Genomic DNA, 20,492 nt, shown 5'->3' with positions numbered 1-20,492 from the left:
ATTGGAGGGGGCAGATGGGAGTGGGGTAGATTGGAGTGGGTGGATTGGAGTGGGGCAGATTGTTTTGGATTTGAGTGGGTCTGATTGGAGTGGAGCAGATTGGATTTGGGCAGGTTGTTTTGGAGTGGAGTGGGGCATATTGGAGTGGGGCGGATTGCCATGGGGCAGATTGTTTTGGACTGGGGTGGGCCTGATTGGAGTGAGGCAGATTGGTTTGGATTGTAGTGGGACAGATTGGAGTGGGATAGATTGGAGTGGAGGAAATGGGAGCGGGGGAGATAAAAGTGAGACAGATTGTTTTGTACTGTAGTGGGCCTGATTGGAGTGGGGCAGAGTGATTTGCCCAGAACTTCACAATTGGCAGTCAGGTGCCAGTCTGGATTCAAACCCAGATCCCCAGGTGTCAACGTGCTGGTGTCCAGAATGTTACGTGGGAGGTTGGTTCCTGCGGCAGCCACCGCCAGCACTGGCATCACCCTCGGACAGGGTGGCACCCACACATCTGATGAAGAAGGGGGTGAAAGGGATATGTGACAGCGCTCTATAGTTGGCCTTAGCATTGGTCACACTCCTCTCTCCTTTCCCGTCTCAATCACATTCGCCCCTAATTTCTTTCTCCTCCTTTTCCTCCATATTCCCTCACACTTTTTACTTTTTTGCTATTACCTATATCTTTCCACAGTTTCTTCCATCAGTCCCTTCTCTCTCACTCTCATCCTCCCTGCCACAGTTCCCCTCACTTCCTGTCAGAGACAGGCCCTGTTTGAGGCGGAGCTAGAGAGAGGTCTGTGGTACTTCCACTGAGTACCAGCTGGTGTTGAGTATCTCAGTCCTCAGAGACGTCAGCTTTTACCCTGTTGGAATGATTACTGAAATAGCTGGCTGTGCTTCATTCGTCATTCCGACGGCCGCGGTCGCCCAGCCGGGTCCGGCGGTTTCCCGCCGGATTTCCCCTGGCTGGGAGAATCCTCCAGGGCAGCGCTGCAAGCAGCTCTGCCTTGGGGATTCTGACCCCCTTCCCGCCAGCCTGTTTCTGGCGGTTTTCACCGCCAGGAAGAGGCTGGCGGGAACGGGTGTCCTGGAGCCCCTGGGAGCCCCTGCACTGCCCATGCCACTGGCATGGGCAGTGCAGGGGTCCCCTAACAGGGCCCCAGCCTGCTTTTCACTGTCTGCCTAGCAGACAGTGAAAAGTGCGACGGGTGCAACTGCACCCGTCGCACACCTGCAACACCGCCGGCTCCATTCGGCGCCGGCTTCAATGATGCAGGCCCCCTTCCCGCTGGGCCAGCGGGCACTAACATTGTTAGCGCCCGCTGGCCCAGCGGGAAGGTCGGAATGCCGCCAGCGGTCTTTTGACCGTGGAGCGGTCAAATGGCAGTTCCCACCAGGCGGGTGGCGACCGCCACCCGCCGAGGTCAGAATGACCCCCACAGTCTCACTCTTTCCAAATGTGCAGCAACTCATTGTTTCACTGCAGGAACCCCGCCCTATCTGGAGACGAGTAATGAACTATAGCTTTAGGTTCATCTGTTTGATGAAACAGGCGCTGAAATGTGCATCTCGGTCTCAAGCAGTCCTAGCCCTTGGTTGGCAGCTCCTGCACCAACCCACCGGACACAGCAAGGTCTGCACTGTGGGCGAACCTCTCCTATGGATTTACTTCATCTTCTCATCCTCTCCCTGCTGTGCCCTCCTCACCATCCTCTCCCTGCTGTGCCCGCTCTCCCTCCTCGACCCTCCTCACCATCTTCTCCCCACTGTGCACGCTCTCCCCTCTTCATCCTCTCCCCGCTGTGCCCACTCTCCCTCCTCGACCCTCCTCACCATCCTCTCCCCACTGTGCACGCACTCCCCTCTTCATCCTCTCCCCGCTGCGCCCACTCTCCACTCACCATTCTCTCCCTGCTGTGCCCGCTCTCCCCTCTTTATCCTCTCCCCGCTGTGCCCGCTCTCCCCTCACCATCCTCTTCCCGCTGTGTCTGCTCTCCCCTCACCATTCTCTCCCCACTGTGCCCGCTTTCCCCTCACCATCCTCTCCCTGCTGTGCCCGCTCACCCTTTGCCCCCCTCACCATCCTCTCCCTGACGTGCACGCTCTCCCTCCTCCCTCCTCCTCACCATTCTCTCCCTGCTGTGCACGCTCTCCCCTCACCATCCTCTCTCTGCTGTGCCTGCTCACCCTTCGCCCTCCTCCCCGCTGTGCCCGTTCTCCTGCCTCCCTCCTCCTCACCATCTTCTCCCTGCTGTACCCGTTCTCCCCTCACCATCCTCTCCCCCGTACCCGTTCTCCCCTCACCATCCTCTCCCCGCTGTGCCTCTCTCCCCTCACCATACTCTCGCTGCTGTGCCCGCTCTACCCTCACCATCCTCTCCCCGCTGTGCCCGCTCTCCTCCCTCCATCCTCTCCCCTCTGTGCCCCCCTCCTCACCATCTGGCTGTGAGTGAGGGTGTGGCTGCCTGTGAGTGGGGGTGTGGCTGCGTGTGAGGGTGGATCCCTGTGTGAGAGGTGTCTTCTAGTCAGTGTGTCCACAGCTGTCTGTGTGTGAGGGAGGCTGTGTGTGAGTGAGGGTGTGGCTGCGTGTGAGGGTGGGTCCCTGTGTGAGAGGTGTCTTCCAGTCACTGTGTCCACACCTGTCTGTGTGTGCGGGCGTGGCTGTGTGTGAGTGAGGGTGTGGCTGCGTGAGAGGGTGGATCCCTGTGTGAGAGGTGTCTTCCAGTCAGTGTGTCCACAGCTGTCTGTGTGTGAGGGAGGCAGTCTGTGAGTGAGGGTGTGGCTGGCTGTGAGTCAGGGTGTGGCTGTGTGTGAGGGTGGATCCCTGTGTGAGAGGTGTCTTCCAGTCACTGTGTCCACAGCTGTCTGTGTGTGAGGGCGTGGCTGCCTGTGAGTGAGGGTGTGGCTGCGTGTGAGGGTGGATCCCTTTGTGGGAGGTGTGTTCCTGTCAGTGTGTTCTCAGCAGTCAGTGTGTGAGGATGTGGCTGTGTGTGAGTGAGGGTATGGCTGTGTTTGAGTGAGGGTGTGGCTGCGTGTGAGTGTGGGTCCTTATGTGAGAGGTGTCTTCCAGCCATTCTGTCCACAGCTGTCTGTGTGTGAGGGTGTGGCTGTGTGTGAGCGAGGGTGTGGCTGCGTGTGAGGGAGGATCCCTGTGTGAGAGGTGTCTTCCAGTCAGTGTGTCCACAGCTGTCCGTGTGTGAGGGCGTGGCTGTGTGTGAGGGTGGATCCCTGTGTGAGAGGTGTCTTCCAGTCAGTGTGTCCACAGCTGTCTGTGTGTGAGGGCGTGGCTGTGTGTGAGTGAGGGTTGTGGCTGCGTGTGAGGGTGGATCCCTGTGCTAGAGGTGTCTTCCAGTCATTGTGTCCACAGCTGTCTGTGTGTGAGGGAGGCTGCCTGTGAGTGAGGGTGTGGCTGCGTGTGGATCCCTGTGTGAGAGGTGTCTTCCAGTCACTGTGTCCACAGCTGTCTGTGTGTGAGGGCGTGGCTGCGTGTGAGTGAAGGTGTGGCTGCATGTGAGGGTGGGTCCCTGTGTGAGAGGTGTCTTCCAGTCATTGTGTCCACAGCTGTCTGTGTATGAGGGCGTGGCAGTGTGTGAGTGAGGATGTGGCTGCGTGTGAGGGTGGATCCCTGTGTGAGAGGTGTCTTCCAGTCATTGTGTCCACAGCTGTCTGTGTGTGAGGGAGGCTGCCTGTGAGTGAGGGTGTGGCGGCGTGTGAGGGTGGATCCCTGTGTGAGAGGTGTCTTCCAGTCACTGTGTCCACAGCTGTCTATGTGTGAGGGCGTGGCTGTGTGTGAGTGAGGGTGTGGCTGCGTGTGAGGGTGGGTCACTGTGTGAGAGGTGTCTCTCAGTGTGTCCACAGATGTCTGTGTGTGAGGGAGGCTGGCTGTGAGTGAGGGTGTGGCCACGTGTGAGTTCGGGTGTGGCTGCGTGTGAGGGTGGATCCCTATGTGAGAGGTCTCTTCCAGTCACTGTGTCCACAGCTGTCTGTGTGTGAGGGAGGCTGCCAGTGGATGAGGGTGTGGCTGCGTGTGAGGGAGGATCCCTGTGTGAGAGGTGTCTTCCAGTCAGTGTGTCCACAGCTGTCTGTGAGGGAGGCTGCCTGGGAGTGAGGGTGTGGCTGCTTGTGAGAGTGGGTCCCGGTGTGAGAGGTGTCTTCCAGTCACTGTGTCCACAGCTGTCTGTGTGTGAGGGCGTGGCTGTGTGTGAATGAGGGTGTGGCTGTGTGTGAGGGTGGATCCCTGTGTGAGAGGTGTCTTCCAGTCATTGTGTCCACAGCTGTCTGTGTGTGAGGGAGGCTGCCTGTGAGTGAGGGTGTAGCTGCGTGTGAGAGTGGATTCTTGTGTGAGAGGTGTCTTCCAGTCACTGTGTCCACAGCTGTCTGTGTGTGAGGGCGTGGCTGTGTGTGAGTAAGGGTGTGGCTGCGTGTGAGGGTGGGTCCCTGTGTGAGAGGTGTCTCTCAGTGTGTCAGCAGATGTCTGTGTGTGAGGGAGGCTGGCTGTGAGTGAGGGTGTGGCTACGTGTGAGTGAGGGTGTGGCTGCGTGTGAGGGTGGATCCCTGTGTGAGAGGTGTCTTCCAGTCACTGTGTCCACAGCTGTCTGTGTGTGAGGGAGGCTGCCTGTGGATGAGGGTGTGGCTGCGTGTGAGGGTGGATCCCTGTGTGAGAGGTGTCTTCCAGTCAGTGTGTCCACAGCTGTCTGTGAGGGAGGCTGCCTGTGATTGAGGGTGTGAGTGAGGGTGTGGCTGCGTGTGAGGGTGGATCCCTGTGTGAGAGGTGTCTTCCAGTCACTGTGTCCACAGCTGTGTGTGTTTGTGTGTGGGAGGCTATGTGTGAGTGAGGGTGTGGCTGCATGTGAGGGTGGATCCCTGTGTGAGAGGTGTCTTCCAGTCACTGTGTCCACAGCTGTGTGTGTGTGTGTGAGGGAGGCTGTGTGTGAGTGAGGGTGTGAGTGAGGGTGTGGCTGTGTGTGAGGGTGGATCCCTGTGTGAGAGGTGTCTTCCAGTCACTGTGTCCACAGCTGTGTGTGTGTGTGTGAGGGAGGCTGTGTGTGAGTGAGGGTGTGAGTGAGGGTGTGGCTGTGTGTGAGGGTGGATCCCTGTGTGAGAGGTGTCTTCCAGTCACTGTGTCCACAGCTGTGTGTGTGTGTGTGTGTGGGAGGCTGTGTGTGAGTGAGGGTGTGGCTGCATGTGAGGGTGGATCCCTGTGTGAGAGGTGTCTTCCAGTCACTGTGTCCACAGCTGTGTGTGTGTGTGTGAGGGAGGCTGTGTGTGAGTGAGGGTGTGAGTGAGGGTGTGGCTGCGTGTGAGGGTGGATCCCTGTGTGAGAGGTGTCTTCCAGTCAGTGTGTCCACAGCTGTCTGTGAGGGAGGCTGCCTGTGAGTGAGGGTGTGAGTGAGGGTGTGGCTGCGTGTGAGGGTGGGTCCCTGTGTGAGAGGTGTCTTCCAATCATTGAGTCCACAGCTGTCTGTCAGTGAGGGCGTGGCTGTGACTGAGGGTGTGGCTGCGTGTGAGGGTGGGTCCCTGTGTGAGAGGTGTCTTCTAGTCACTGTGTCCACAGCTGTGTGTGTGTGTGAGGACGTGGCTCTGTGTGAGTGAGGGCGTGGCTGGGTGTGAGGGTGGGTCCCTGTGTGAGAGGTGTCTTCTAGTCACTGTGTCCACAGCTGTGTGTGTGTGTGAGGGCGTGGCTCTGTGTGAGTGAGGGTGTGGCTGTGTGTGAGGGTGGATCCCTGTGTGAGAGGTGTCTTCCAGTCACTGTGTCCACAGCTGTGTGTGTGTGTGTGTGGGAGGCTGTGTGTGAGTGAGGGTGTGGCTGCATGTGAGGGTGGATCCCTGTGTGAGAGGTGTCTTCCAGTCACTGTGTCCACAGCTGTGTGTGTGTGTGTGTGAGGGAGGCTGTGTGTGAGTGAGGGTGTGGCTGTGTGTGAGGGTGGATCCCTGTGTGAGAGGTGTCTTCCTGTCACTGTGTCCACAGCTGTGTGTGTGTGTGTGAGGGAGGCTGTGTGTGAGTGAGGGTGTGAGTGAGGGTGTGGCTGTGTGTGAGGGTGGATCCCTGTGTGAGAGGTGTCTTCCAGTCACTGTGTCCACAGCTGTGTGTGTGTGTGTGTGGGGGAGGCTGTGTGTGAGTGAGGGTGTGGCTGCATGTGAGGGTGGATCCCTGTGTGAGAGGTGTCTTTCAGTCACTGTGTCCACAGCTGTGTGTGTGTGTGTGAGGGAGGCTGTGTGTGAGTGAGGGTGTGAGTGAGGGTGTGGCTGCGTGTGAGGGTGGATCCCTGTGTGAGAGGTGTCTTCCAGTCAGTGTGTCCACAGCTGTCTGTGAGGGAGGCTGCCTGTGAGTGAGGGTGTGAGTGAGGGTGTGGCTGCGTGTGAGGGTGGGTCCCTGTGTGAGAGGTGTCTTCTAGTCACTGTGTCCACAGCTGTGTGTGTGTGAGGCCGTGGCTCTGTGTGAGTGAGGGTGTGGCTGCGTGTGAGGGTGGGTCCCTGTGTGAGAGGTGTCTTCTAGTCACTGTGTCCACAGCTGTGTGTGTGTGAGGCCGTGGCTCTGTGTGAGTGAGGGTGTGGCTGCGTGTGAGGGTGGGTCCCTGTGTGAGAGGTGTCTTCTAGTCACTGTGTCCACAGCTGTGTGTGTGTGAGGCCGTGGCTCTGTGTGAGTGAGGGTGTGGCTGCGTGTGAGGGTGGGTCCCTGTGTGAGAGGTGTCTTCTAGTCACTGTGTCCACAGCTGTGTGTGTGTGAGGCCGTGGCTCTGTGTGAGTGAGGGTGTGGCTGCATGTGAGGGTGGATCCCTGTGTGAGAGGTGTCTTCCAGTCACTGTGTCCACAGCTGTGTGTGTGTGTGAGGGCGTGGCTGTGTGTGAGTGAGGGTGTGGCTGCATGTGAGGGTGGATCCCTGTGTGAGAGGTGTCTTCCAGTCACTGTGTCCACAGCTGTGTGTGTGTGTGTGAGGGAGGCTGTGTGTGAGTGAGGGTGTGAGTGAGGGTGTGGCTGCGTGTGAGGGTGGATCCCAGTGTGAGAGGTGTCTTCCAGTCAGTGTGTCCACAGCTGTCTGTGAGGGAGGCTGCCTGTGAGTGAGGGTGTGAGTGAGGGTGTGGCTGCGTGTGAGGGTGGGTCCCTGTGTGAGAGGTGTCTTCTAGTCACTGTGTCCACAGCTGTGTGTGTGTGTGTGTGGGAGGCTGTGTGTGAGTGAGGGTGTGGCTGCATGTGAGGGTGGATCCCTGTGTGAGAGGTGTCTTCCAGTCACTGTGTCCACAGCTGTGTGTGTGTGTGTGAGGGAGGCTGTGTGTGAGTGAGGGCGTGGCTGTGTGTGAGGGTGGATCCCTGTGTGAGAGGTGTCTTCCTGTCACTGTGTCCACAGCTGTGTGTGTGTGTGTGTGAGGGAGGCTGTGTGTGAGTGAGGGTGTGGCTGCGTGTGAGGGTGGATCCCTGTGTGAGAGGTGTCTTCCAGTCACTGTGTCCACAGCTGTCTGTGAGGGAGGCTGCCTGTGAGTGAGGGTGTGAGTGAGGGTGTGGCTGCGTGTGAGGGTGGGTCCCTGTGTGAGAGGTGTCTTCTAGTCACTGTGTCCACAGCTGTGTGTGTGTGAGGCCGTGGCTCTGTGTGAGTGAGGGTGTGGCTGCGTGTGAGGGTGGGTCCCTGTGTGAGAGGTGTCTTCTAGTCACTGTGTCCACAGCTGTGTGTGTGTGAGGGCGTGGCTCTGTGTGAGTGAGGGTGTGGCTGCGTGTGAGGGTGGGTCCCTGTGTGAGAGGTGTCTTCTAGTCACTGTGTCCACAGCTGTGTGTGTGTGTGTGAGGGCGTGGCTCTGTGTGAGTGAGGGTGTGGCTGTGTGTGAGGGTGGATCCCTGTGTGAGAGGTGTCTTCCAGTCACTGTGTCCACAGCTGTGTGTGTGTGTGTGTGGGAGGCTGTGTGTGAGTGAGGGTGTGGCTGCATGTGAGGGTGGATCCCTGTGTGAGAGGTGTCTTCCAGTCACTGTGTCCACAGCTGTGTGTGTGTGTGAGGCCGTGGCTCTGTGTGAGTGAGGGTGTGGCTGTGTGTGAGGGTGGATCCCTGTGTGAGAGGTGTCTTCCAGTCACTGTGTCCACAGCTGTGTTTGTGTGTGTGTGGGAGGCTGTGTGTGAGTGAGGGTGTGGCTGCATGTGAGGGTGGATCCCTGTGTGAGAGGTGTCTTCCAGTCACTGTGTCCACAGCTGTGTGTGTGTGTGAGGCCGTGGCTCTGTGTGAGTGAGGGTGTGGCTGCGTGTGAGGGTGGATCCCTGTGTGAGAGGTGTCTTCCAGTCACTGTGTCCACAGCTGTGTGTGTGTGTGAGGCCGTGGCTCTGTGTGAGTGAGGGTGTGGCTGCGTGTGAGGGTGGATCCCTGTGTGAGAGGTGTCTTCCAGTCACTGTGTCCACAGCTGTGTGTGTGTGTGAGGCCGTGGCTCTGTGTGAGTGAGGGTGTGGCTGTGTGTGAGGGTGGATCCCTGTGTGAGAGGTGTCTTCTAGTCACTGTGTCCACAGCTGTGTGTGTGTGAGGCCGTGGCTCTGTGTGAGTGAGGGTGTGGCTGCATGTGAGGGTGGATCCCTGTGTGAGAGGTGTCTTCCAGTCACTGTGTCCACAGCTGTGTGTGTGTGTGAGGGCGTGGCTGTGTGTGAGTGAGGGTGTGGCTGCATGTGAGGGTGGATCCCTGTGTGAGAGGTGTCTTCCAGTCACTGTGTCCACAGCTGTGTGTGTGTGTGTGAGGGAGGCTGTGTGTGAGTGAGGGTGTGAGTGAGGGTGTGAGTGAGGGTGTGGCTGCGTGTGAGGGTGGATCCCTGTGTGAGAGGTGTCTTCCAGTCAGTGTGTCCACAGCTGTCTGTGAGGGAGGCTGCCTGTGAGTGAGGGTGTGAGTGAGGGTGTGGCTGCGTGTGAGGGTGGGTCCCTGTGTGAGAGGTGTCTTCTAGTCACTGTGTCCACAGCTGTGTGTGTGTGTGTGTGGGAGGCTGTGTGTGAGTGAGGGTGTGGCTGCATGTGAGGGTGGATCCCTGTGTGAGAGGTGTCTTCCAGTCACTGTGTCCACAGCTGTGTGTGTGTGTGTGAGGGAGGCTGTGTGTGAGTGAGGGCGTGGCTGTGTGTGAGGGTGGATCCCTGTGTGAGAGGTGTCTTCCTGTCACTGTGTCCACAGCTGTGTGTGTGTGTGTGTGAGGGAGGCTGTGTGTGAGTGAGGGTGTGGCTGCGTGTGAGGGTGGATCCCTGTGTGAGAGGTGTCTTCCAGTCACTGTGTCCACAGCTGTCTGTGAGGGAGGCTGCCTGTGAGTGAGGGTGTGAGTGAGGGTGTGGCTGCGTGTGAGGGTGGGTCCCTATGTGAGAGGTGTCTTCTAGTCACTGTGTCCACAGCTGTGTGTGTGTGAGGCCGTGGCTCTGTGTGAGTGAGGGTGTGGCTGCGTGTGAGGGTGGGTCCCTGTGTGAGAGGTGTCTTCTAGTCACTGTGTCCACAGCTGTGTGTGTGTGAGGGCGTGGCTCTGTGTGAGTGAGGGTGTGGCTGCGTGTGAGGGTGGGTCCCTGTGTGAGAGGTGTCTTCTAGTCACTGTGTCCACAGCTGTGTGTGTGTGTGAGGGCGTGGCTCTGTGTGAGTGAGGGTGTGGCTGTGTGTGAGGGTGGATCCCTGTGTGAGAGGTGTCTTCCAGTCACTGTGTCCACAGCTGTGTGTGTGTGTGTGTGTGGGAGGCTGTGTGTGAGTGAGGGTGTGGCTGCATGTGAGGGTGGATCCCTGTGTGAGAGGTGTCTTCCAGTCACTGTGTCCACAGCTGTGTGTGTGTGTGAGGCCGTGGCTCTGTGTGAGTGAGGGTGTGGCTGTGTGTGAGGGTGGATCCCTGTGTGAGAGGTGTCTTCCAGTCACTGTGTCCACAGCTGTGTTTGTGTGTGTGTGGGAGGCTGTGTGTGAGTGAGGGTGTGGCTGCATGTGAGGGTGGATCCCTGTGTGAGAGGTGTCTTCCAGTCACTGTGTCCACAGCTGTGTGTGTGTGTGAGGCCGTGGCTCTGTGTGAGTGAGGGTGTGGCTGCGTGTGAGGGTGGATCCCTGTGTGAGAGGTGTCTTCCAGTCACTGTGTCCACAGCTGTGTGTGTGTGTGAGGCCGTGGCTCTGTGTGAGTGAGGGTGTGGCTGCGTGTGAGGGTGGATCCCTGTGTGAGAGGTGTCTTCCAGTCACTGTGTCCACAGCTGTGTTTGTGTGTGTGTGGGAGGCTGTGTGTGAGTGAGGGTGTGGCTGCATGTGAGGGTGGATCCCTGTGTGAGAGGTGTCTTCCAGTCACTGTGTCCACAGCTGTGTGTGTGTGTGAGGCCGTGGCTCTGTGTGAGTGAGGGTGTGGCTGTGTGTGAGGGTGGATCCCTGTGTGAGAGGTGTCTTCCAGTCACTGTGTCCACAGCTGTGTTTGTGTGTGTGTGGGAGGCTGTGTGTGAGTGAGGGTGTGGCTGCATGTGAGGGTGGATCCCTGTGTGAGAGGTGTCTTCCAGTCACTGTGTCCACAGCTGTGTGTGTGTGTGAGGCCGTGGCTCTGTGTGAGTGAGGGTGTGGCTGCGTGTGAGGGTGGATCCCTGTGTGAGAGGTGTCTTCCAGTCACTGTGTCCACAGCTGTGTGTGTGTGTGTGTGGGAGGCTGTGTGTGAGTGAGGGTGTGGCTGCGTGTGAGGGTGGGTCCCTGTGTGAGAGGTGTCTTCTAGTCACTGTGTCCACAGCTGTGTGTGTGTGAGGCCGTGGCTCTGTGTGAGTGAGGGTGTGGCTGCGTGTGAGGGTGGGTCTCTGTGTGAGAGGTGTCTTCTAGTCACTGTGTCCACAGCTGTGTGTGTGTGTGAGGGCGTGGCTCTGTGTGAGTGAGGGTGTGGCTGTGTGTGAGGGTGGATCCCTGTGTGAGAGGTGTCTTCCAGTCACTGTGTCCACAGCTGTGTTTGTGTGTGTGTGGGAGGCTGTGTGTGAGTGAGGGTGTGGCTGCGTGTGAGGGTGGATCCCTGTGTGAGAGGTGTCTTCCAGTCACTGTGTCCACAGCTGTGTGTGTGTGTGAGGCCGTGGCTCTGTGTGAGTGAGGGTGTGGCTGCGTGTGAGGGTGGATCCCTGTGTGAGAGGTGTCTTCCAGTCACTGTGTCCACAGCTGTGTGTGTGTGTGTGTGTGGGAGGCTGTGTGTGAGTGAGGGTGTGGCTGCGTGTGAGGGTGGATCCCTGTCTGAGAGGTGTCTTCCAGTCACTGTGTCCACAGCAGAGTGTGGGTGCTGCCACCTGCTCCCCGAGTGGCTCCCTGAACCCCGGCAGACAGGGGGTGCAGCCCGAGGGGCCCCAGCAGAGATGGTGGAGAGGAGCGATCACCGATCGATAATCAGTGAGGGCGAGGAGCAGGAGATGGTAAGAGCCCCGCGCGCTGTGCAGAAGGTGCCAGACTGGACCCGGAGCCCGGCGCCCGCCGAGCGCTTGTGTGATCTGGGGCACCTGCTGCGACTGTGGCGCGCGCCCTCCTAAACTTTATGATGAAGTTTATAGCAGAAGATGTCAGACCTCTGAGCCACGGCCGAGCGGGTGAGGGAGCAACTCTGAGACCTGACAGGGCCGGGAAGCAATCAGTTCCTTCTGCATCTGGCGTTATAGTCCCGACACCCCCCTCCCCGCAGAGAACATGGAGGGCCCCCCTCAGGCCAGGTGCGGTGCTGTGGGAGACCCTGGAGTTCAAGGGTCCCTGGACCTCCGGGGCTGAGGGGCCTTTGTTACGCCGCTGCCTCTGAGACATGCCTGAGGTGGTAAGAAATCAATGTATTCTGCATCAGGCGTGCTGCCCCCACCTTGCAGAGAACATGGAAGGGCCCCCTCAGAACTCACTGGGGCCAGGCGCAGTGCTGAGGGAGCCCCTCGAGTTCCAGGGACCCGGGACTTCGGGCGCTACGGGGGTCCTTGTTACTCCTGTGCCTCTGAGACATGCCGGGGCTGGGAAGAAATCAATGTATTCTGCATCAGGCGTGCTGGTCCCTGACCCCCCCTGCAGAGACCATGGTGGGCCCCCCTCATGACTCACCGAGGCCAAGTGCGGTGCTGGGGGGTGCCTGGACCTCGGAGGCTGCGGGGCTTTTGTTACGCAGCAGCCTCTGAGAAATGGCAGGGCTGGGAAGGAAATCAGTTTCTTCTGCACCAGGCGAGCTGGCCCTGCTGCCCTGCATCACTCGGACTTCTTTCACCCTCGGTGTAACATTAGATTTACCACCTCCCTTGGTTGATGAGTGTGTCACGCATGTCACTCCTTCCTTGTTATTCTGAAATTCGTCTTAAAGCTTCTTTCCTCTGAAGACACGAGAATCCCAGGAGAGTTCGGATAATCCCTGCAGGCTCCGTTGCCTCTCTCATCCCAGCCGTCCCGGGTCTCCCCCCTACCCTCGGCTCTCTCCCCCTACCCTCGGCTCTCTCCCTCCTACCCTAGGCTCTCTCCCCCCCTCCTACCCTCTGCTCTCTCCCCTCCTCCTACCCTCGGCTCTCTCCCTCCTACCCTCGGCTCTCTCCCCCCCTCCTACCCTCTGCTCTCTCCCCTCCTCCTACCCTCGGCTCTCTCCCCCCTACCTTCGGCTCTCTCCCCCCTACCCTCGCCTCTCCCCCTCCTACCCTCGGCTATCTCCCCCCTCCTACCGTCGGCTCTCTCCTCCTACCCTCGGCTCTCTCCCTCCTACCCTCGGCTCTCTCCCCCCTCCTACCCTCGGCTCTCTCCCTCCTACCCTCGGCTCTCTCCCCCCCTCCTACCCTCGGCTCTCTCCCCCCTACCTTCGGCTCTCTCCCCCCTACCTTCGGCTCTCTCCCCCCCTCCTACCCTCGGCTCTCTCCCCCCTACCTTCGGCTCTCTCCCCCCTACCTTCGGCTCTCTCCCCCTCCTACCCTCGGCTATCTCCCCCCTCCTACCGTCGGCTCTCTCACTCCTACCCTCTGCTCTCTCCCCTCCTCCTACCCTTGGCTCTCTCCCCCCCTCCTACCCTCGGCTCTCTCCCTCCTACCCTCAGCTCTCTCCCCCCTACCCTCGGCTCTCTTCCTGTCCCTGACTTCCCTTTCTCTCGCTTTTCATTTGTTTTCATTCTGTTCCTTTCTTGCATTTCCTCTCTTTTTTCCGTTTAATTCGCCCACCTCCCGTTCTTTCACTCTCTCTTCCCCTCTAACTTCTAGTCTCCTTCCTCTCTTTAACCCGGACTCTCCCTGGTTTCTTTTCTGTTCTTTCTTGCTCCCTTTCATCGACGTCACAGTAGATGTCAGATGCCATCTTTAGTGATGTCATCAGTGATGCCATCAGCCATATCTTCAGAGACGCCATGCGACACATTAGTGTCCCCCGTTGCCCCATTTCGGCCCGGAGTGGGCATTAAACGGGGGCTCCCATTGGTTACATTGGGCCCCCGTGTACCGTCCTAACCCTGAACCGTACATCAATAGCGTCAGAAATTTCTTGTGCTATTGCCCTCTACCTTGCCGCATGCGCAGTATTTTAAATATGGCGCACACACGGTAGCGGTAGGAGGGCGCTAGAGGCCGCATAAAATGTGGCGCTACGTGTGATGTACCATCACTTTCCTTAAATCGGCCCTAACTGGAGAAGATCGAGGATCTCGTGAATCATTTAAGAAATGATCCTCTGTTCTCCTCAACTGAATTATTTTCTTTCTGTTTCTTCTTCTCTCATTTTTATTTTTATCAGCTTTATTATTCAGTTTCTTTTCCTCCAGTGTATTGACAGAAAACATTCCCAGCATAGTATCCTCTCCGTGCTCTCTTCTGCAGGCTCCATCCTGATTCTAACCAGGGCCCACAGCACGTTTAACCAATCTCTTCATTCTTCATATTTGACTGTGCCACAACCCCATTCATTCAAATCCTCACACTCTACAGGTCCAGGTTGCCTTTTTTGTCAAGCATTTTTAGCCTCAAATATTCAAGCTTTCTCTCAGTGAAGGTGCTCACCATGGTTCTTATCATCAGATGAAATCTAGTTTCATTCTTTCAACTGTACACACATGTGCGAACCCAAATTCAACATTATTTGCTAGGCAGGAGAACCTTCTGAATGAATCTTTTCTCCCTCAGTCTCAAGAGCTTTAGGCTTTTGATCCAGCACAGCATAGCACCCATTTTAACTTGAACCAACTATGACCAAACCACGCAAGCAAACAGCAGTTAATCCATCATAGCCCAGATATGGCAAAGGTCAACCAATCACTGCACAGCCCAGAGTGCTACTGACCAATGACAGCAGAACTCACTGTCACGCTTGCCAATCACTGCACAGCTTCTCAATTACCTTCAACTAATTGTAACACATCCTTTCTGTGGCAACTCACCAATCACAGCACAGTTCACTACACTGCAATGCTTTTCAGACCAAAAACACAATAATTCACAAAATAAAATCAATCTCTTGTCTGCTTAACCTAAATACTGGAAGAAAAATAAGTCAATCTCACAAGAGGAAAGAATGGGCACCTTTGTGGCACAGCCGACCACACTAAGGCAGATTCGCTCCCAGCAGTAACCCAACCTTGCTGGGTGTGTGTAATCCAAGGCGCCAAGGAACACACTCTAATCAAAGTTGAAATGTGTTCAACAAAAGCTTTAGTAATTGCAGACAAGTTCACCAATATATCCGAGAGGTTGACTTTGCCTAATCCTTTTATCCAAACCAACTCAACACATAAGCGAAGAAATCATACATTTTCAATCTAACCACAAATCGCAGCCCTTTTCACAATACACCTAATCATCTCCAACTTACAAAAATGACAAAAACGTCAGGATCACAGATATCAAACCACCCAAAGACCCGCAAACTCACAGCTCACGTCCCAGAAGCTCACAAACAGTGTAACAATATCTTACACTCTCAAACTACAAATCCCACAATGCACTACTGTGATAGTGCTTCAGTGAACCACAGTTCATTCTGCTCCCTTGATACTCAGACCCCTTCCTGCAAGAGCAGCCCTGGGAGACTGCAGTTAATCCAGTCTGACCAGTTCATAGACACTAAGGAGTGCAGAAAAAATGCAGAGTGGAGAAACCTTAACCTCCAGACAGATCTGACATCTTACCTTCAGTTGGTACAATTTCTAATAATCTGGTATTTTAGATATTAAGCGTCAGGGACAGAGTTGTCCTCAAGGACAGATGAGGAACTATGTCCCAGAGTGTAGGAAAGTACCATCTTTCTTGGCATGTTACCCCCATTTTTACCTGTATGTCAGTATGGTTTTGCCTGTCTCACTGGGATCCTGCTTGTCAGGACCCCAGTGCTCATAGTTTGTGGCCTAATGTGTGTGTTGTGAATAGTGCTTGACTGTGTCACTCAAGTTCTGCTAATCAGAACCTCAGTGCTTTTGCTCTATCTGCTTTTACATTTGTCACTATAAGCTAGTGACTTCATTTACCATTTTCAATTTGCACACTGGACCCCCCTTACAAGTCCCTAGTATGTGGTACCAAGGTACCCACAGCACTGGGGTTCCAGGAAAACCTTATGGGCTGCAGCATTTCTTTTGCCACCCATAAGGAGCTCAGACAAACCCTTTCACAGGCCTGCCACTGCAGCCTGTGTGAAATAACGCACACGTTATTTCACAGCCATTTTCAATGCACTTAAGTAACTTATAAGTCACCTATATGTCTAACCTTCACTTGCTGAAGGTTAGTTGCAAAGTTACTAAGTGTGAGGGCACTCTTGCACTAGCAAAGGTGCCCTCACATAGTCCAGGGCCAATTCCCCCGATTTTGTGAGTGCGGGGACGCCATTACAAGTGTGCACTACCTATAGGCCAATACCTATATGTAGCTTCACAATGGTAACCCCGAATATGGCCATGTAAGGTGTCTAAGATCATGGAATTATCCCCCCATTCCAAATATGGTATTGGGGAGCCAATTCCATGCATCCTGGGGGCTCCACCATGGACCCCCAGTACTGCCAAACCAGCTCTCTGAGGCTTGTACTGCAGCTGCAGCTGCTGCCACCTCACAGACAGGATTCTGCCCTCCTCTGGTCTGAGCAGCTCAGTCCCAGGAAGGCAGAACAATGCATTTCCTTTAGGAGAGGGGTGTTACACCCTCTCCCTTTGGAAATAGGTGTTACAGGCTTGGGAGGGGTATCCTCCCAGAGCCTCTGGAAGTGCTTTGAAGGGCACGGATGGTGCCCTCCTTGGATAATCCAGTCTGCACCAGTTCAGGGACCCCCAGCCCCTGCTCTGGCACGAAACTGGACAAAGGAAAGGGGAGTGGCCACTCCCCTGTCCATCACCACCCCAGGGGTGGTGCCCAGAGTTCCTCCAGTGTGTCCCAGACCTCAGACATCTTGTTTTCCAAGGTGTGGGGGCACCCTGGAGGGCTCTGAGTGGCGAGTGCCAGCAGGTGACATCAGAGGCCCCTCCTGATAGGTCCATACCTGATAAGGTAGCCAATCCCCCTCTCAGGACAAGTCAACTATATTCTCAATAAGTTCCTGGATGATAATCACATTTGAGATATTTCCCAAAGTGGTTTCAAGCCTGTGCACAGCAAGGAATCTGGCTTCTCACAGTCATCGAGCAACTCCGTAGTGCCTTGACCAAAGGCTGAGCTTCATCCCTGAGCCTGTTGGATTTGAACGTTGCATTTGATACGGTGTCTCACAAAATCCTGTTGCAACGGTTACAAAGTATTGTCATGGGTGGGGTCGCAGTGTCCTGGATTGCACCTTTTTTTAGGGTCGAGCCTGCGAAAGCGTGCGCTAGTGCATGCGTATCGCTTGCGAGATGCTGTAGTAGTTAGAAAAGGGCTTGGAGCCTGCCTGTCGCTCACCATTTGTTGGCTTTCATGGCGATCTTCTTTACAGCCTTGTTATTCGTCCAGTTCAGGCTGGCATCATTTCCGTGGATCAGGGATCAAGTACTGACTGATTTAAGTTAATTAGTGCCCGTCCGCTGCTCCCGACGTGATTGAGGTACTCTTTTTTTATAGTTTGATATTCTGCAAGTGAGGGTTGTGTTTTCCTTTCCCATTTGCACTTTATTGCTGTAGGAAAGCAGTGGAAATCAATACGTACCAAAAAAATAAATATATAGATAGTTTTTATTTCGAGATTGTTTGCGGTTATGCTACCTTCCTTCACCAATATGCCTTCAGTCTTTCTTGGTTGTTTATTCCTGGGAGCCAGGTCTGCCTTAGAAGTGTTGAGCTTTCTCGCCAGTATGCTTAACTTGTCTCCACATGGCCTTGCCGTCTGTGCACTGAGGCAGATCTAACGGCAGTCCCCCTGCTGCCCGGTGCCGTGTGCCATGCATGTTAACTCATGTTCTGCCCTCCTGGAGACAGCTGACAGCTTGCAGGGTGACTCACCGCGTGATCATCAATGATCAGTGTCATTGATGACTTCCTAACCGCACTGCTACTTAGCGTCAGCAATGATCTCACCCAGTCACGTGACGTGTGTATTACATTAGATATGTGCATTAAATCTATAGCATGGCTCTTGTAATTAATTAAGCGCTTAAATCCCTCAGGTCAGGAGTAGAAAGCGGTAAATAAATAGAAATTACGATGCAATATGATTATTTCTCACTGCACAGAGCACGTGCAGTATGCAATGTTCACCTTTAGGATTCCTCTTTTTTTTAATGTAATGTGCATGTCGTCCGAGGTTTTCCTTCTGTCAAGTAGATTCACGTAGGGCTTTTTCCAGTGTTTTGTATTCATAGGCGTGGTGGCTGAATTATTAAATACTCTCACATAGTATGTAAAATCAGAAGCATTTTTTAGTTCTTTAGAATATAAACCAGACGTACATTGCATTTAGCGCCTTAGTAAATATTTGCAATTCAATGTATTACGATGTTTTTGGATATTTGTTTTTAAAAATTTAAGCCCACAAGTTGTACAGCAAGACAGTAGTTGTTAAACTGTCTATTGCAGGCATTAAACAGACTGCAAAGCGAGGAAATGTGAATATTGGGGTCTGCACAAATGCCTAACAAATAACATGAGGTAGTCAGGGAACATGATAGGCTAGACAAATATAGACGTGGAAGGAGCAGAAAATCACTCTTTCTCCCTCTCTCTCTCACGCTTTCTCGCTCTCCTTCGCTTGCTCTTTCTCGCTCATGCTCTCTCTCTCTCTAAAAACACCCCACACACACAGCACTGTTCATTATCTTTTTAAGGTTTTCTAGGGGCTGTTTTGAGCATTATAGTCTAATGCCAAAAATGTATTTCTGATAAAGGTTTATATGAAAATGAAAATTGTATATGTTTTACTAATCTCTTCTTATCACAATTAGAACCATAACTAACATCCTTATTACACTATGCCTGTTTGAACACTCGTGATATGTTTGAGTGACCGTTCTAGTTTATTTCTCCTATGTGGCTTTATTGTGTCTTTTTTGGGGGGGATTGTGATAGCCAGCCACCAGCTCTGGTGGTGGGGTGGGGAAAGTGGTATTCTACTGGAATTAGCATGGCAGATTTAAGTTAGGATGCTAAATGGCAACATTTTCATTTTTTGCTCACGAGGAGGAAGAAGGTAAATAAAAGTGCTTTAGTTATATTCAGGGCCACTGGAATTACATGGCAGGAAAAGACAAAATTATGAGGCAGGGTTGATCAATTTATGTGTCAAAAAAAGTCCAGCTATGAATTTACAATGCCAGTAGCTATAACTCAAGCAAATGCGAGACCTTTTGCATTACAAATGCTTGTTATCTGATTGCTCCTTCCAGGTCAAGTCACCCACCCACAGCTCCCAATCGCACACTTTACCCCATGGCGTTCCCCAGGGTGACACATTGATGGAGGAATTGCACTGATATCCTACGCCAATGACACCCAGCTGGTGCTTTTCTTCACAGATAACCCGATGCTTCACAGGTTTAACTTCCAAAGAGGACAGCTTGTGGATGCAATATGGCTGAATGCCAATTGCCTCTGCCTAAGTGCTCATACAGGGCCTCTTTTGATCATGTAAAAAAACACAAGTAGAAACAAGCACAGGGGTTTCTCTTTATCAGGAGCTCCCTCAGAAACTCAGTAAAAGTAGTTTCACGGTCCTGAGTTGGAATCATGCGAGGGCCTGAGGTGCCAGACGCTGAATTATTCTGGGTTGAAATTAAGTGTCAGACTGGATTATCTGGACAGAACGAGCCTTGTAACTACAAAGTGCCTCTTGAGGGATAAGCTTTTGTGGTGCTGGGCCAGCAGGATGCGAAACAGAAAGCTTACGGTATTTTGGGCATTCAAAATTCTGAACAAAAAATATACATTTACCTTCATACATGCAACCGCCACCTATGGCAGCAGATAAATGTGCATCCCCCCCCCCCCGGGCTTCCGGAACCTATATATAGACAGGAAGTGGAAAAGTCCTTTCTACACACATTCTGCCCTTATTTTCAACTTCATTCAAAGGGCGCAGTTCACCGACCTTTCACCAACAGTGGGGACACATAAAAGCTAGGGGCCACATTTACAATCTGCTTGCGCTGCCGGTGCATCACTGTTTTTGACACACCAACAGCGGTTGCTGCAGGCCCATATGTACAAGGCCATGCTGAACCCACTCCGCATGGCTTTTCATGGCCTCGTAGATATGGATTAAGGTGATGCAGTGCAAGTCGTGCTCTGCCTTACACTGTGTCACAGAGCCATTCTGTAGTGTGCGGGGGGTCTTCCCAAGCAACATCCCTGGATTTTGACGCATTCCCAGGTTTACAAGGTTTTGTAAGGAAGGCGCAACGAGGATAAAGATCGTTATTTCTCTTTCTTCTTTCCATGTTTGCTGTATTCTGCAGCACACACAGAAAGAAGACAACACCTCTTGTGACTGTTTTTGTGCAGGAAGGTGTCCATGGTGCAAGGTGCCTGCGTTGGCACATGGCAGCCCATTGTGCGCAAGCACAGGGGAAAACGACAGGAATGCGATGTATCTTGTAGATTCTTTTGAGGCAGGGCACCGTAGCAAGAAGGCTTGTGGGGTGCCCTGCACCAAAAGATTTCACAAATCCCCTTAGGAGTGTGCAACTTTCACAGATTCTCTTTGTGTAGTTCCACAATATTTCAGGAAAATTACGCAAAGTTATGTGAACTGCTAACCTGGCATATAGTGCTCTTTTTTAGAGTGAAATAGACCCAAGGACCCATTTTGTACTAGGAAACGTGCTAAAGAGCACATGACGCAAACAGCGGGTGCTCATGTTCTGTTCATTTGCGTTGTTACTGCGCTTACTTCATAGATTTTGTCTCCGAATGAATTGAAAATATGTGGCATGGCATAATGGCTTAATATCTGGCTTTTTGCATAATGAATGCAATGCAAAATGCTGTAAACTATGCAAGATTATACTGCTGTAATAAAAATTTCAACTGGGCCCATAAAAACTGCAAGGTTCACAAGTATAAGGGAGGCCTTTCTGGTATTTTTCTTAATGAGATTCCTCTCCTGAAAGCTTCAGGCTTCTGCACATAGGAATCATTGCCTAGATTGCGCTCGGTGTGCGCTACTTTTGTAACATAAACATGACCCAAAGTTTTCTGCTG

At 53.8% G+C, this 20,492-nt stretch overlaps 1 protein-coding gene across 1 annotated transcript in view; it reads left to right on the top strand.

The window, feature by feature from the left end:
* The first annotated feature begins 11,184 nt into the window (after nucleotides 1-11,184).
* Nucleotides 11,185-20,492, top strand: part of LOC138266526 (probable cation-transporting ATPase 13A4) — a 182,319-nt gene continuing 173,011 nt past the window's right edge. Inside the window, 1 exon segment of the mRNA XM_069215388.1 lies at nucleotides 11,185-11,324. Coding sequence (XP_069071489.1) covers nucleotides 11,268-11,324 — 57 coding nt within the window. The 5' untranslated portion in view covers nucleotides 11,185-11,267.

The sequence above is a fragment of the Pleurodeles waltl genome, chromosome 11 (assembly GCF_031143425.1).
Source record: "Pleurodeles waltl isolate 20211129_DDA chromosome 11, aPleWal1.hap1.20221129, whole genome shotgun sequence".
NCBI classification, from domain to species: Eukaryota; Metazoa; Chordata; class Amphibia; order Caudata; family Salamandridae; genus Pleurodeles; species Pleurodeles waltl.
The sequence above is the reverse complement of the archived record's forward strand: the minus strand, read 5'-3'. Positions and strand labels throughout refer to the sequence as shown.